Here is a 17,553-nt window from a genome sequence, read left to right as displayed (position 1 = left end):
ACTTTTGTATAAATACCTCTCCCCCTTTCAGTGAATGTTTGTCTACATTGCAGACAAGGTTCATACAGTCACAACTGCCCCTTTTAAACTTCCTCAGATACAGAGGATTTATTCCATTTCTTGGGCAAGTTTTCCTACATCACTGAGCTTTATACAAACACAACAGCAATGCCAGCAGTACCTCGCTTGCCAAATTGGAGTTGCTTACATGCCTACACAAACCATGGTCACACCTTTGATTGTGGCACTGGTCCACCTAAAAAACTCCTAAACTAATCCTCTGAATTTAGATTGAGTTCAGCTAACATGCTGTTTTGTAAGCATGGTTTTAACTATACTATTTTCTCAGTTCAATAAAGCTGTACTCCCTCTTCAAGAAAACAGAAAAATACCCCCACACAAAAGCCCTTGGAATAAAGATTCAATAACCATTCTAAAGCATTACTGGAAGCCAGAGGATCACAATCAAAACAACTGTCGTGCCCTCCACGAAAATCAAAAAGTGGTAGTATAAAATGATATTAAGATATAAAAGATTTAAGATATAATCTTACCATGAAAAAAAGTTTGCATACTCTGGTGCAAAGTATAGACTGCATTTTAGAAGTACTAATTACCACTACACTACTCAAGGCATAAGTTATTAACTTAAAAATTCATAGGCTTTGTAGGGTTCAAATCTGTTAGATTTTACAACTGAATGTACTGGTTTTGAGTCAACAGAACCTGAAAAAGAGCTTGTGATCTCAGTAAGTTTTACTGAGCCACCTCTCAACATAATACAATCTCACCACCTACCCATTTCTTTCTTTAAGAAGGTGCAGGAAGTCATTCTGAATCAAAGAGGATAAACCAGGAAAGATTAAATCTTTACATTCATTGGCCAGATTATTCTATGATGAGATTAAATGGAAATTAGATTTATAGTTAAAGACTTGTACAACCACAAATATGTACTTTATTCCTGTAGAATTCACTACAGTGTCATATTTGGCAGAGGCTGGCCTGTCTTGGAAAGGTTTGACACAAAAAAAAAAAAAAAAAAAAAATCAAGACAGCAAGTAAATCTTCCAATGCAAAAAGATTTATTTTAGTACCACTGTCTGGAAAGCCTTTCTCCAATGCAGTCCTGAATATGTCCTGGTATTTCACATGAACAGATAACCTAGTAGGAAAACACGTAAACAAGACAACATACATTTTTCCATAACAATGGAGCTACAAAGAGCATCCTGCTAATATATTAGCCCAACTGTCCTGTCTCTATGTTAGTGTTTTAGTTTGTATCATGGGTTTTAGTTTGTATCATGGGTGCATTTATTTTAAGTTTCCAATCACCCCGACTTAACCACATTTTGCTACAAACCACAGTTAGAGTACACAAACCAAGTTTCTTTTGGATGAAACTCAACCTAAAGATACACTCTCAGAACGTATCTAACGCACTCCCACCCCTAAGGGGCATTCAGTCCACTGGACTAAATGAGAGCTAGTCTGAAACATCTACACTACATGCACTTCAGGATGATTTGAGCCCTCATTAAACTGTTTTGCTCAAAACCTGCTCTATTGGACTGCACTGCTTGCTAAGATAGATGAAGCCCAGAATGGCCAGATTCTCAGCAAGTGTAACTGGTAAAGCACATCAGACTTCAGTGAAGATTTCCCACCTCACACTTCCTGAAGATTAGGTCCTTGGCCAATATTATTCACCCCTCTTCAGTTTGAATTTACTTTACATTTGGCTTTAACATTGTATGGGATGCACTGTTCTCATGATCAAGTGTTAGACCTACTCTTCTCTTCAGCCTTTCTCTCTCCTTCAGCGTCAGTGTGTCAGCCTTGGCAATCACAGGGACAATGTTGACTTTTCCATGAAGAGCTTTCATGAATTCTACATCTAATGGTTTCAGCCTGCCAACAAGTGGAAAATAAAAGGAGAAAAAAAAAAAAGGGTGGGTTTTTTGTTTATTTTTAACAGACCAAATGCATTAAAATTATTTATTTCAAGTATCTACATAAATATTATTTCCAGAATAAATTAAGTCGGAGCACTTGCTTATCAGCTTGATTGTGTAAAGGTTGAACTGCAACTAAAATTGTCACTATAAGATAAATTGGATATTATAAGCTCTTATGTTTCTGGGTGATAAACAACATAATACTGACTGCTTCAAAACAATTATTAAATGCCAAAAAGGGGACAAAGCAGAGGAGAGCATTAATCCCCAAAGAGCATTTTAATTGCACTGGCTAACTGAGAGTGTAGGAAGTAACTCAATTAACATTAAAGTTAAGTTTCCAGTTCAAGTAATGAACAGACTTATGAACACAATACAACGCCCTAAAATACAAGAGCTCAAGAGCTTTTTCTTACCCATGCCCAAAGGGAGAGATGAAGTAAAAACAGCAATGGACTCTGTTGTCTATAATGTGGCGCCTGTTTAGACCGCTTTCGTCATGAAGGTATCTTTCAAACTGGTTGTCAATGTACTGGATAATTGTTTTGAAGCTGTGGTATGGGGGGGCAGGAAGAAAGAGAGGCATCTTAGATCAGCTTTAAAATAATAAAAAAAAGAATTATGAAAAGATAAGAACAGGAGGAGAATCACACTTTTATTAAGAACATTTCTGTTACAAAAATTCAACTTCCTAGCATTGTATCTACTACTGAGAAGTATTTCGATAATGCAAAAAGATATTTTCATAGCAACCACCAAGTGTCTATTTATGCCTAGGAGCTACTTTCAAGTGTTACTCTGTCCACTGGATAAAAAGTTCAAGTGCAAGCTCAGAAAAAAAGCACTCAGTGCTGAGACAACACAGACAGGAACAGAAGATTGAGGATTTTTCTGCTTTTTTTCTGGGGGCAGGGCGCGAGGATTTGTTTTTAAACCAGCTGACAAGTGACATATCCTGGATATACTCTTGATTTACAACCCTGACCCTAGAGCTAGGTTTCTATAGTTACCTATGAAAATTCTGGTATTCTAGTCTGTTTGAATTAAGTACAAATACATTTGCAAGTCATGCACTACAGCATCACATGATTTATTAAGCTATTTTTGTTACCTTACAGAATCCTGTTCTGTTGGCAAAGAAAAATAATTCTTACTTAGTTCAAGGCAATTTAAAATATGCCCTGCAAAGAAGTAAAGGAACACAAAATTTGACCATATAGATTAATCAGATGCAAAGAACAGTGACTAGAGAGAGAAAAGAAGACACAAAGCATTACTAAGATCACCATTTTAAGATATTCCAGAGCACGTAGACACCTGCAAACAACATTAATATAAAAGGACACTTTATATTAAAGTACTGTAGGGGAAGGGAAATGAACACACTGATGAAGATGAGATTAGGCAGATGACTGTGTCATGAACATATCTTAAACTACTTGGGGAAAAACTGAGCAGAAAGCTTAACTTGAAAAATAGTATTTCTGTTGTTGAGAAAGTGCAAATTTGACTAGAAAGAGGAAACAGACAAGAGAACACAAAAAAAAAATTAGTAATCTGGAAAATGAGCACATAGAATGATGGCAAATACTGTGACAGGCAGCAAAGTTCAACCCTGGGCTGCATGGCTGTAATGAAGATAATGAAAGAAAGTAACAAGAGTGATGGAAGAGATCCTAGAGGGAATTTGATTTTCCAAAATTGAGTAAGCTTTTGGATCTAGGAGGAATAAATCCATAGTAGAATATATATACACACACTTATATCTTTGCAAGATCTGCACCATTCTAAGTCGTACTACAGAAGACAACACAGCAAAACATGGAATTTATTGGGTTTTGACCGTAACGCTGCTCAAGTCTTTAAGAACTAGCACCTTAATACCTAAGTGTGTTGAAAAAGGACAACATGGTTTATGTTCCTGTTGATCTTACTCTCCTCTTAGCTGGTGAAAGGTAACAAGACTGAAGACATACAAATATTAGGACAGAAACCAAGCACAAACAATGGGAAAGCAACTATCACACATTTCTCTGGCAATGTAATTAGTTTACGTGCAGTTTTCTAGCTCTAACAGCTGTAATTTTCCCTATAAATATGGTGTTAGTGTCCTGTACCTCCTGCCTTCCGGGAAACACCTGGCTTATACCACTGTGCTATCATTACTTAGGAGATAGCACATCCTGTATTGTAACAGCAAACAACACAAGCGCTGCATTTAAGCCTATTGGGGGAAAATGAACAGCATTACCAAGCTGCCAAAACCCACAAAATACAACTTAACGTAAGCCAGTAAAAAAAGAAAGTTAGCAGCAGCCAGAAAGCAGTTATCAAAGAATGAGCTGCCACACTGCAACCAAGATGAAACGGGGCATATGATCAGCAATATCTAACAAGTTAATCTGTAAACTGTTCTTGTCAACTATCCTTTTGAGACCAGATTTCATCCCAAATCTGTGCATGAGGCAATATTTTTTTTCCTCCCCTCCTTAGATCCTCTCTCTTCTGTCTGATGAAAGATGTTACTTTAAGGACATGCTTCTCTCACGATCCCAATGTCTTTATGCATGGAAGAGCCATTCTATGCTTCAAACCTCCCACCATAAAGAATTTTGCTATTCTCCAAACACACGCCTGAACTGATGCCAATAGCATTCCTAGGTGTAGTTTGATTCTAGAATACAGAACTCCAGCTAGCACTAAAGCTTCCCACAGAATCTAAAAAAATTATCACTATGGTTAACTGTGGTTAGCATCCACCTTTTCTTACAGGCTGTTTTAAGTACAATAGCATTTGGAAAACAAAAAATAACCTATTTCAGAGAATGTGTTGTACTAAATCTGTAACAACTCATTTCCCAATCCAACATTACTATTCTTCCAATCCAGGAGACCCCCTGGACAAACGCCTGACAATACATAATTCTTACTAGCACTTCTGTGATGGAAAATACATAAAAATTGACCCCAGCTCCATCCTTGAAAGTCAAACTAAAATTAAGCCCTTTCATCAATGCAAAGACAGAAACCAAAAGCCATTAGGAAACCTACTCAGGAGAAAGATACTTGAAACAGGATCAGCGATTGCTGCCTCCTAGGGACATCGTGCCAGTTTGATTTACCTCTGTTCAAAAATAACCTTAGTAAAATTCATCACCCTGAAAAACAGGTAGCCTGCACAAATTGCAGCTTTCCCAGAAAGTGCTTTATAAAACTTGGATCGAGATCAGCACCATCTACCGGTTAACCATAATTGCAGTAAATGCTCCTGAACACAAACATAAGTTCAAGAACAAGAACTTGCTGCTTCCTCTGAACTAACGAGGAAGGAAGGTAGTTGCAGTGGGTTAGTCTTGACTACAGCTTGAAACAAAGAGTCTATCCATCCAAGTCCCTATGTCATCCTGTAAAGACTAACAGACTGTCAAAATGACACTCATCATGGCTCAAAGTCTTTTCATGTGACATAAGAAAATGGGACTAGAGAGAAACAATTAAAATTAATTGCATCTTTTTATTTTGTACTATGTAAGTACTATTTGTTCCCGTAATGTATTTTGATGTTTAAGATTTGTCACAGAAAACGAAGTATAAACCAGTAAATTGTTCTACTGGATCTGAATCATCATGGAATGACTCTATTTAGCAAGCCTCCAAAAAGAAAGGGGAAAAATCTGAACACGTAGGTCTCCAAGAAACATCTTAGCAGAACAAACAAAGGGCATTAGAACACAATCAACAGGAAGAGCTCTGTATAACACAATACACGGGCTGCAGAGCTTTTAGCTCCAGCGGAAGGAAGCTCTAGTCAACAGTGCTCAAAATAAGCAAGACCACGCTGCAATCCAGAAAGATGCCTTAGTGTATTCTAAAAGTTCAATTTTTTCCAACTTAAAGTCGGAAAAGTGGGAAGAAAATAAAAAACCCCACTACAGCTTCACTTTCAAACTTTCATTTAGTATATTATAACTTCACTGCCTTCATTTTTGCTGTGTTTCTACAGTGTACCATAGAAAGAAAAGAAAAACCACATCTGATAACAAAAGTTCTTCAGAATGCTCCAGATAACACAGCATTCTGCCAAGAAAAGATTACAAAACATTCTATTAGCATTATAGATGTTTATTTTATCAGCTACTTGCCTCCTTCCTGATCTTTAACTTATACTGAAGAACTCAGATCAACCAGTATTAGCTTTATGCCCCCTTTCTCTGCACAGTGACACTTTGTTTGCCTTAGAATGACCACCACCACGAAAGAGTGCCAACAAAAATTAATGGCTAAGCAAAATAAATATTGTTAGCACTTCTTAAAAGACAACCACGTGGAAATTCAAAGCTTCTAGTTGCACTGGAATAATTCAGGCATCCTAGTAAGCACATAAATATATCTCATCTTTATTCGAAAAAACATTATCACAAGATCAGTTTTCCACAGTTAAAGAAAAGTGCATGACGATGATTTGGAAATTACATTTATGAACAAACTTATTAATTCTAATTTTGTTACAAACTGCCCAGTTCCTTCATAGCTATTTTACCATTTTCTTTCTTCATGATCTTTATGCTAGAGCAATGATGTATGTTGTTCAGTGTATCTGCAGACGATTAGTTCAGCCGTTAGAGATTATCAGCGATATTTAGGCCAGAGAGAGCTACGTAGTAACTCCATCATAAAAAAAATGCAGTTCTATCAAAATTGCTAGTAGTACATATAAAGGCAGTGAAAAGTACTGTCTTAAAAACATGGAAACTGGATGGGCCACAGACACAGAAATACAAACAAAACATTCCCCTTCATCAGAATTCTGCCCTATCAGAGCAACTATGGAGATAACAAGTTGACTGTAGTTGTCACAGAGAACCTTACTGGAGGAAAGGCCATTAATTTTGAGGGAGAATCATAGACAGCCTAGAGAACACTAACCAAACCTTTTAAAAACATAAAAAAAGTGGTTGGAAAATTGAAACAGAAGTTGTACGAAGTAATACAGTTTTACTAGACATGTATTTTAGGCAACAAAAATTGTAAGAGAAACTTGATTTGAAAGCTCACACAAACTAAATGATCATGTCACTAATGATATGAAGATGAGCACCCAGAATGCGGAAGTGCTTAGAAAATTGTGTTAACTGCAAGAACTCAGAAAAGACCCTCTACCATGAATTCAAGATAACACTCCATTAATGTTTAAGAATAATGAACCTCTTGCTTCCTCTTAGTACATCAAAGTTATCCAAAGACCACCAGCTGAATCACTTAAGTTCAGAGAGACAGACACACTAGAGTAGCGTTTGTGTAAGATACAAACTCTATCAAGCAAAGCAGTATTTACACACATACCAGTCCTGGCTGTTAATGGCATCTCCATATCCCGGTGTGTCAACTACTGTTAAACGCAGTTTCACCCCTCGCTCCTCTATCTCGACTGTAGAAGCTTCGATTTGAACTGTTCTCTCTATTTTCTCTAAAATAAAGGAACATTTTGATTGTTATTATGCCTTTCAAGTGCCGCAGAAACCCCTGCAGGAGAGAGCAACAGAGGAGGAAATGCAATCTGAAGTGTATTGTAATCTACATGACATAAAATATTTTAAAGAAAAAATAAAAAGGCTAGCTAGTCAAAATTTAACACCACATTTTTGTAAATAAACAAGAAGCAATGAGTTAAAAAAGGGGATTTACTCATGACAATATGCAAAAATAAAATTACAATACTCAGAAGCATGCTAGATTCTTTGTCCAAAGGTATTTACACCCCTAACCAGGATTTAAGGCATCACAGGCAAAAAACATCAGAGGAAATGGGAATTAGAGCAAAACTACGTTGAGGTGTATTGACACCTAAAAGGTTTGGGGGGTTGGGTTTTTTTAGTAACAATTGATGAAGAAACATCAAAAGCTGAGTCTTTGAAAAGAAACATAAATGAGAAAATGACAGCTCAAAAAAAAAAACGTAATTTGGAGGATTAAAATACATCTAGACAGCATGAAGAAAGGGTCTCATGGGTGAAGTTGTTATCAGAATGAAACGTTAACTGAAAGAACATGAAATTTCATAGGGTATGTGCTGGAGGAACTGCAAAGCCACATTTACCTGCAGCTCCAGGAATATAACGTTCTGGATAAAGATCAGTCAGGAACAGACTGTTAATTAAAGTGGATTTTCCCAAGCCAGACTCACCTACAAACAAAATAATTCAGGTTATTAAGCATATACACCTTTTACTCCAGGCTTTTTAAAGCACCTCCTCTTTCCCCAAGCCCATGTTATGGAGGAAAAATAATTTGTTCATCAGGATCCACCTTAGTTTTTGAGATAAAAACATCAAAGGTTCAGCTAAGCACTTTAAAAACACAGGAAAAAAAAGCCTCTAGTGTTTTTATAAACGTTACATGAAAATGCTAAGTTTACTGTAACAGATTTCATAATAAAAGCTGAAAGGTCATACAGCACTTTGACTATAGATCTAGAGATAGTCAGGTTACTTCAGGGAAATAAAAGCTTTTTTTCATTTAAACTTACAAAATCAGGAGCTGTAACTCTCTTGTTGAAAATTTCTGAAAGCTTTAAGGTTTTCCTAAGCTAGAAATTGAACCTGGAACACTGTTAGGAGAGAGAATGAATAAAGCAATCCCAAACTAATAGTTGAGCTTTGCACCCTTATAGTTAGGCTACATACATCCTATGAAACAGAAAATCATAAGAAAATTATTCAAAATTCACCTGAGAAGTTCCATAATTCTAGAACTTCAGGTCATACAAATTTTGTCCTACATCAAAGTAATAAAAGTTAAACTTGCAAATGCAATTACTAAATCTGAATTTCAAAAAGTCACTTTTTTTCCTAACACAAGGAATCAAAGGAGTCAGCATTTAGAACAATTGGCCATGTTATTTTAGATGCTACTAACCTATCTGAAAGATGGAGACATTATCTGTATTTATCAAACTACATGAAATAAAAAACTCTACACTTACACAAGTTACCTATTTATTTTACAGACATTGCTGAATGCTCTGTCACCAAGCAATCCGAAACGGTACTACAGAGCACAGAGAACAAGGAAGAAGCGTTATGCATCTCTTCTCATTTTCATTTTTCAATAACATGTAATTCCAAGGTAACTACTACAAAAAGGTGATAGTACTGTGGACTCCCTTTGCACTTGTATAACATTAAACTGATTCAATGTAAGTATAATTCAACGTTAGTTAAAACAGCTTTGTGCCTAAAGGATTTTCCATCAAAGACTCCTACAGGTGCTCATTCGCAGAACAGGCAAATTAAAAGTTTAGTTATAATACCAGAGTGAGTCAGTATAGAACAGCAGAAAACACAAGAATAGCATCACCATTTCAACAGCAAGGTATTCACCATGTGCGTTCATGCCTTCAGTTGGGGAAACGGGAATCAAAGAAAGATTAAGCAACTATCCCTACCATCTGATGATGAGTCAGGAATACAAGAATGTCCTGTTGGCTCAAAGTCATCATGTTTAATCACTACAAATACTCCCTCCTACCAAACATGACAAAATACTAAGAGGTTTAATCAGAGTGTGTATAGATTCAAAGCTGCTTCTTCTGTATAACAGTCAATTGCTAAGTAGGAAGACATATATGTCTATATGAAAGAAATTGTTGTTGTTGTTGTTGTATAACAGTCAAAAATACTTAGACAAGTCACTCACCAACCACCATCAGTGTGAATTCAAAGCCCTTCTTCACAGATTTCCTGTGAACCTGGTTGGGCAGATTAGCGAATCCCACATAGCCTGCTGAGTCGGAAAACTGACAAGAGAACAAAAGTTGAGTATAAATGAGATCCCCTTCCCCCTAAAAAGTTGAAACAGAGTTCAGTTGATTCTCTACAATAAAGTCCAGAGGTATATAAAGCACATGGAAAAATAGAGAATGAAACAATTTTCTGCTGCTATAGCAAGGCAGACCTCGAAACAGGCCCATTTACCAAGCAGTCTGATATAAATAGAAATCTGGTAAGTACCTTAGGCTACACATAAACAAAAGTCTCTCCTCGGATAAAAAAAACCAAACCTGCAAGCTTGCAAGAACACACTATAACTAATCTCAAGCTATAAACATAGCTAAAAATCCCAGAGATTTTAAGCTAGAGATCAAAAATCTGTTCAAATTTGGTATCTGCTGCTACTATCTTCTGTAAAAATGAATAATGCATACAGTCACATGTACAAAAAACAAGAACACTGTGTAGTAATGCAGAGATTACCAATCACACAGAGATTGATCTTCTGCTTGTTAAGCTGTTCACCTATCCTCGCAATGTTTAACTTCTAACACAAAAGCAGGAAAAAGAAATGTGTCTGAAAAACTTATCAAAGAGATCTGGGCTATAAAAAGGGCAGTCTGCTTCACCATCTGTTATCAGCTGACTGAAAACCTAATAGGAGCCTAAACAAGAACTGCAGCCACTTGATTTAGGGACCTATGAGCTAGCTGGAACCAAATGTTTGCTTCACAGATGAGTTTATGATGAGAACGGTTTTTATACCATGCCGTACTTCCAGTGGGGCAGGGGGGATACAGGGGAAATCACTTAAAAGGCAATTAGTTATTTGCTAACTATCCTTTTAAAACCTACCCAGAGGGGCAAAAACATTAGAAATGAAAGTTTGTCAAATGAAATTTCCTTAGATAAAGGCACCATTCTAAATGTGTAAGCAAACACTGAATGTCTGGCAAACATCTGAAAGCCTATTACTAGAATCACATGCAAGCTCTGTTTCTACTAAACAGTTCCTTTTAAGAAACGCATCTGAAGCAATAAGGTATCATTTATTCATTATTTTACCACTTCAGTAAAACCACAAGTATTTTCAGAAGTTGAATAGATTCTAAACAAAGTTTTGGCTATGCAGCCATCTCTTTACCTTTACTTTTTCACCCGACTGAGTCATGTTTCGTCACTCCAAGTTTCAGACACTGGAAAATAAAATCCATAGTGCACGTCAGCTGACTTGAAGATTACATTCATTTGAATTTTGAACTGATCAATTGCATGTAATATTCACATTTTATTCTAGTAGAATGAAATGTCACATACTCAAAGATTACCAGAATAAACAAGCTATAATCAAAATGGCTGCTTCTGTGAAGCTATTCCCAGGAAAGAAATTACACAGGATTATCAAAACCAGAATACTTCATATAAATACTTAAAAGTTTTAAAACAGAAAGATTCCTTTAAAACTCAAAATACTAAAATTCAGCATCCTTAAAGATCTTTCATCCATCCTGTCTTTAAAGAAGGAAAAATATCTACTGAAAGCTAATGCTGAGTACGCATGGTACTCCTGATGTAATTTTTCTTAAGTTCTCTAGTTCTGTAATTAGCTAATAAAACCTGAAATTCAAATATTCTCTGTTCCCAACACCCTATACAGAATAGCATAAGAAGGTCCTTTTTCCTTCCGTTTTTACCCTTTCCATTTATGAATTATATGTTTCCTAAAGATGGTTTACAAATAGGTGAATCTAATCTAACTGTTGTCCAAAAAATAGTATTTGAGAATTATGACCACATACAAAAATTCTCCCAAGAACAGGACACCTATGGGATTTCCAGGTAAAGGTTATAGCATTATTTTCAGCCACTTCAAAGTGCTATCGCTGAATGTGAACACTACACCAAACATTGCAGAACCTTGGCACTTGGCTAACCCATGCTGGACATGAAAGTTCACCCTGATCTGAGGGGCTATCAAAAAGATTTGTTCTTCAGTTTCAGACACCCAGAACAGCTGGGTTTTGGCAAGCCCTTATCTTTTTACTCAAGGATGTTAGTTGTGCTATAGATTAGTTATCACGGCAATAGCAAGGCCCTTTTATTTAGAGCAGCCACAGAGCACTGACAGGAAACGCAGAAGTGGCAGGAGCACTTCACAGCTCTGTTTGTTGACAACGCAGCTCTTGGCCTGGGAAAGCGGGGAAGTGACCTATGCAGGCACCTGTGTGTTCAGACAGAAATGCTTTCCTGTTGGGTAGTGAAGTCATTCTAGCAGGATACAGTCCAGTTTCTGACACCAGCAGTTTGACAGTCAAATCCTGGTAGAGACGTACTAAGCTTTGGACTAAAGGAAAAGTCGAAGATAGCATAACTGCAACTTGAAGTTTTAAAGAAAACATCTTCAGCTCACATGGCATTTCATTTGCCCTGAAGCAGGCATTTCAAATACTGACAGCTGTGCAGACACCAGCCATCCTGTAAGCAAGTAAAGGTTTTTTTCTCTCCTCCAACTACTTTTCCCCCATACCCAGTTCATTTGCTAGCTAATGAAAGCCTAATACATCCATTGCCTGGAAAATACGGAGGTCCTGATTCTAATTATCTCCTGACAGCCTCTAATTGGGTATTCCTCAAAATATCTGTCAGTGAGGCTGTGACTGTCTTTAAGGATCTGTAACATTGGTTGGCTGGAGACTGGAATGAGCCCTTGCGTGTTGGTCAAAGAAAAATAAGCTCTGTTTCTTCAAAACCATTCTTAAGGGATGTTTCCCAGGCTGTTTTGAGGAATACGTTGCTCTGTCCACATCTTCTTTGTACGTTTGGAAATCTCTGTTGTCACCTTGTCTATAAAATCAGTAACATAATTCAAGAGTTTAGAAAAGTTCATAAATAGTCACTGCCTGAGTGCTAAGGTGGGTAGACCTTCTGGCCCATTTCTCACAGTAATGCCAGAGGAGAAGCCACCCAGAGCAGCTGCCTATAGTTAAAGGTGAGAAGGGGGAACAATTCAGCTTTAAATACGTATGGCAAATTCTCTCATTACTTCTGCTTTAAACTGACAAAATAGTCACATCCATTGTAGCATTACCCAAGCTACTTGATTAAAAAACAGAAGAGTCAAAATTGTTGTCAACTGATTATGACACATCTGGCTTCAAAATTAGTCTATCATCTCATAAAAAGCTAAATTTACATTAAATCATTCCACAATTATAACTTACAAAGCCTGTTTCCTAACAGGCAAACCACATTCACCTTGTGTTTTACTCTGCCCAAAAAGTTGCTGTGTTTTACTCTGACCAAAAAGCTGCAGGACAGCTGCTCTGATCACATCATGATGGCACCATAGGCTTAAACGTCTGTATACAACAAGCATCCAGTTAGTTATTTCCCACTGTATTTTGTTAGAATAGAAATATTCTAACTAAAAGTTAGCTGGGAAGGGGAAGATAGAACTGCTGTTCTGCAACATCTAAATAAGGCACTGAGGTTCAAATGAATCCTCAGTTATTCAGCCTCAACACATTTTGCAATTCATAATACTGCCCTCGTGAGGTTTCCTAGAAAATTATTCAACCAACAAACTTCCCCAGATGACCATGAGCTGTCTTCCTGAAGCTTTACCATATCATTACAAATCAAAACCTTAGAATTAGCAAAATACCGTATGTTACATCTTCTTACAGCACCAAATAACGACAGCGCTTACAGCATTGCTTACAAGTGATAACTTGTCAATGGACCAGGCTACACTATGCATCAATAACTGCTGAAATCCTTAAGTCTGTCTGCATACAACTGAGTCAAACACTAAAATAATGTGAAGTTGAGTGTCTGACAACACTCTGGATAGTCCCACATCTGGAAATTGTAATGTTTCATTTTTCATCAATTTTCCATAACAAAATTTAAAAAGAAAAACCAAACAACTAAGGCAAAACAGAGCAAGCCATAGCTGTTCTGTTTTCTTTAGATTTTCAAAGGACTATTTCAATTATTATGAGATGAGCAAAGCATCACTTGCAAAACATTTCAAAGAGAAAGGAATAGATAAGATACAATTGCATTAACTTGCAAAAAGCAGTGAAACTTCATTTGTAAATAACTGTGGGCCCCATTTAGCAGGTCTAGCAGAAAAAAGGGACACTATGCTACCGTATAGGAATGTTCAAATCAGTTTTTGAACAGTGGATAACGTAACGAAGTTTCATTTTGGATCCCAACAAATTCCTATCCTAAACAATGTGCTGTTGGGCAATCGAAGGGAGCAGATTAACACTAAGTTCAGTTACGGTTGCCTCCTCTACAAATACAGAGGCCTGGAACATGCCATCCTACTGCCTTCTGCTAAGAAAAGTATTCCAGTGAGAGAGAAAAAGAGGGGAAGGAAAATGGGTCATTTCCTTTGTTCCTGTCAGGATACAAGAAGTAAACTGTTAGGAACAGGCAGACCGGGAGCTTCTTAATAGGAACTAGCACAAAGAAAACACTATGAAAAATGTACAAAGAGTGTTACCATATAAGGATATTAAACAACATTTTAAAATAATCACTTCAGAGTGACCTTAACAACCTATTGTTGTTCTGCTATGCTATAATATCATTCTGCTATGAGCAGAATAGCCCTCCTGATTTATCAAATGAGGCCTCTTTCTTTCCATCTGAGATTATATAACTCTGATACTTTTAAAAAAGTATTTAATAACCTAGTAAGGAACCACAGAAAGCTAAAGACTTAAGTAGGTCTCCAAGTGCTGGAATGGGCTCAACAACATTAGCATTCTGAAGTGACATTTTCAGACTTAAAGCAGACAGAGAAACACCAATAATATCTCAGTAAAATACCAATATTTGTGGTTTCTCACAAAAAGAACTACAAAAACCCACGAAGAAATGTCAGAGTCAAGTATTGAGACACATAAATTAATAGTAATAAAATTTATAACTTCTCCAAGTGTCTTGCATACAAACAAGGAAGTTATGTGAAAATTAAGTTTCCTCACTGTATTCCAAACTGGATATAGGGGTATTCAAATACAAAGCATTTAACTTTTTTTTTTTTGGTAGATTACGCTATCAAAGTTGTATGAATCGCCCAATTCTACCAAACAACAGCAGATCCAGCAGAGCCTGTTCTCTGTGTCATGCTTTGTTCATAGCACAACCTCACCTCTGGTTGGAAACCCCCTCCCAGAAGCTCCCAGGAAGAAGCGTCACTCCCTCTGTATCAACAATCCCAGATGATTCCATTTTCCTCATTAGAAACAGACGTTACCAACTGAAGGAATCCTCTTTTACACATTAACAATTGAATACATTTCTGCATTACTCTTATTCAGGAAAATGACTGTATCACTTCCACCAAATATAGAATTTAACAGCAAATGCAACAACAACAAAAAAACCCAGCTACAGCACCTGCAGGTAGACCAAGCTGAGTGTATGCCACTGCTTTGTCTTTAAATTAGCATTCAGTGTTAGTAAGTTTTACAGAATTCATTTTGATAATGTATTTGAACCAATGACACACCATATAGATTATTACCAGGAATGCATTCCTGTTCATCAAAACTTGTGACATTTCTGTGACTTAACAGCACACATATGCACAGCAAAGGGAGGCAAAGACTAAGCAAGTAAGAGAGAACAACCATGTACGAGCGCTGTTCTTAAAAGGAAAAGATCTAGAAAAAGCAATGCACGAATCTAGAGCTCTAATCCTAAGTATTTTATTTAAAGTTCTATTTCAATGTTAATACATTACTCTAGACAACTTCCTTTCTTACTGTTATTTCAATGAATACAGTCACTTAAAAAGCACAAAGGAGACAACAATACCATTCACGTTAATGATCAGTTTTAGTGATTATGTGCTTCCTACGCAAGCAGTCTTTGACAGTATTTTCCCAGAGTTACTGTATCAGAGAAAAATACTGTAAAACAGACCTGTAAACGTGAAAAACAGGGGCTTTTTTTAAATTAAAAAGTTAAACATATTAGCCATGATCACTCATCAGGAAATAGGCAGCTCTGCTTCACGCCCACAAAGCTTAACTGTAATTGTGTACATACTAGCAATGCATAGCAAACAGTGATAAGTTAGTATTTTAAATCGCTACCAAATCAAGCTTAAGTCTCATGATACCATGCAGTCTCTAACCCGCATATGTGAACAATAATTTAAGACCTTAAAAAAAAAAAAAAAAAAAGCAAGGGTGAAGCACTTGTTCCATCTGTTGCCAAATCAGGTATGCGTCGTTCTGCGTAGCGGTGGGCTCCGCATTTCCCCTGCAGCATCCCCTGGTTCCTAACAGTAGGCCACGCTCGGTGCTGCAGTTTTGAAAATATCTGAGGAATGCCCGATGGAGCCAGAACTTCCTCCTCCATCCCCGCCCCGCATCTCCGGCTACATTATGCCGGGCAGACCCCAGCAGCGCAGAGGTCTTATCCACATCTCAAAGTAATGCATGCCTTGCTTTAAAAACAAACGAACGCGTGCGTAAAACGGCCCACGACCCGACCGCGGCGTTTCGTGGGTTCTGCCCCGATACGCTTCTCCCCTCCTCATATATCACCTTCAAAAACCTCTCCCCGGGCAGAGGAGGGAGGCCGGAGCCAGGGCCCCGGGGCCGTGCATGGAGCACACGCCGCCACGGGCGAGCTCCAGGGATCGGGCCGAGTCCCTACCGCCGCTCCGCTGGCGGCTGCGGGCAGGGCAGGGCAGGGCAGGGCCGGGCCGGGCCGGGCCGGGCCGGGCGGCCGCGGGGCCGCAGGCGCTAGCCATGCGGAGCGGTGTGCGGGGCAGGGGCGCCCATCCGCCCGCCGGAGGACGCAGCCCGGGCCCCCCCCCCCCGGCGCTTACCTGAGCCTGCGGCCGCTCCCGCCAATGCCCTGGCTGCCAGGCCGCGATCCTCCACTTCTCCTCGCGGAGCCCTCCCGCATCCCATACGCCACCGCGGCCGAGTGCCTACCTACCTTCCGCACGACTCTATGATCTAGGCCGCTTCCCGGGATAGCAACGAGGCGCGGCTCCGGGACGAGCGAGAGGAGGGGTAGAGCGTCTCCCCCGCCCGCTTGCCTGAGTGGCAACGAGGGCAGCCGGCCCGTACCGCGCGGGCGGGCGGCGGGGCGTTGCCATGGCGATCTCCCCCGCCTGCAGGGGCCGCCGTGCCGGTCGGGGTGGCGGGACGCGGTGCGGGAGCGGTGACCGCACGTGTGGGTCCGGCATAGGGCCGTCGGGAGCGGGGACGGTTCGGCGGCGGGTGCTATTCTCCCGGGCCATCCCGTAGCTGGGTTACTAACAGCTGGCGTGGTCCCGGTGGGACGGGTTTGAAACGCGCCGCAGGGGATGGGCGAGCGCCTGCACTCCCAGGGGTCCCGGCTCCCCAGCAGCCGCTCCGCGGTGTCCTAAAACGCTTCACGCTCGCCGCCGCCTCGTTCCCTCGGGACGGAGCGGTGCAGCACTGCTGATGTCCCCGGGGATTCTGCACCCGGAGCCGGTCTCCTCCTGCTTTGTCCCTGAGCGCCCTGCTCCAAAATACGGAGCATCTCCTGATCCTGCTGACTTCCCAAAGGAAAAAAACGTGGGAGAAAGGCTCCCGCGACAGAGTCCCCCCTCATGGAGGTCACTGCACTCCGACTACACGACACGGTAGCCAGCGCTACTGTGGTGACGACTCTGAAATGATACAAGTCTGCCTTACTATCCCAACTTCACATCCCACCAGCAGCACACTTGGGCATCCATCTTGTACAGTCTCGGTCTGGAGCTACGCACACGAGTTAACCTTGAAGGATGAAACACAGTCAGAACCCATTCTGCT

The 17,553-nt window shown here is 39.4% G+C and overlaps 1 protein-coding gene across 3 annotated transcripts in view; it reads right to left on the bottom strand.

Moving 5' to 3' along the window:
• The window catches only part of LOC143167367 (septin-2), a 40,172-nt gene extending 23,399 nt beyond the window's left edge, over positions 1 to 16,773 (bottom strand). For 2 of the 3 annotated variants that reach the window (XM_076352736.1, XM_076352738.1), the window contains exons 1-7: positions 16,593 to 16,689; positions 10,875 to 10,926; positions 9,657 to 9,756; positions 8,059 to 8,145; positions 7,305 to 7,428; positions 2,378 to 2,512; positions 1,797 to 1,914 (exon numbers count right to left, since the gene is read on the bottom strand). In XM_076352736.1, coding sequence (XP_076208851.1) covers positions 1,797 to 1,914; positions 2,378 to 2,512; positions 7,305 to 7,428; positions 8,059 to 8,145; positions 9,657 to 9,756; positions 10,875 to 10,901 — 591 coding nt within the window. In that variant the 5' untranslated portion in view covers positions 10,902 to 10,926; positions 16,593 to 16,689. The other variant, XM_076352737.1, reaches the window with a different exon arrangement.
• Positions 16,774 to 17,553: the final 780 nt, after the last annotated feature.

The sequence above is a fragment of the Aptenodytes patagonicus genome, chromosome 15 (assembly GCF_965638725.1).
Source record: "Aptenodytes patagonicus chromosome 15, bAptPat1.pri.cur, whole genome shotgun sequence".
NCBI classification, from domain to species: Eukaryota; Metazoa; Chordata; class Aves; order Sphenisciformes; family Spheniscidae; genus Aptenodytes; species Aptenodytes patagonicus.
Note: the sequence above shows the minus strand (reverse complement) of the source record. Positions and strands in the feature narration are given on the sequence as shown.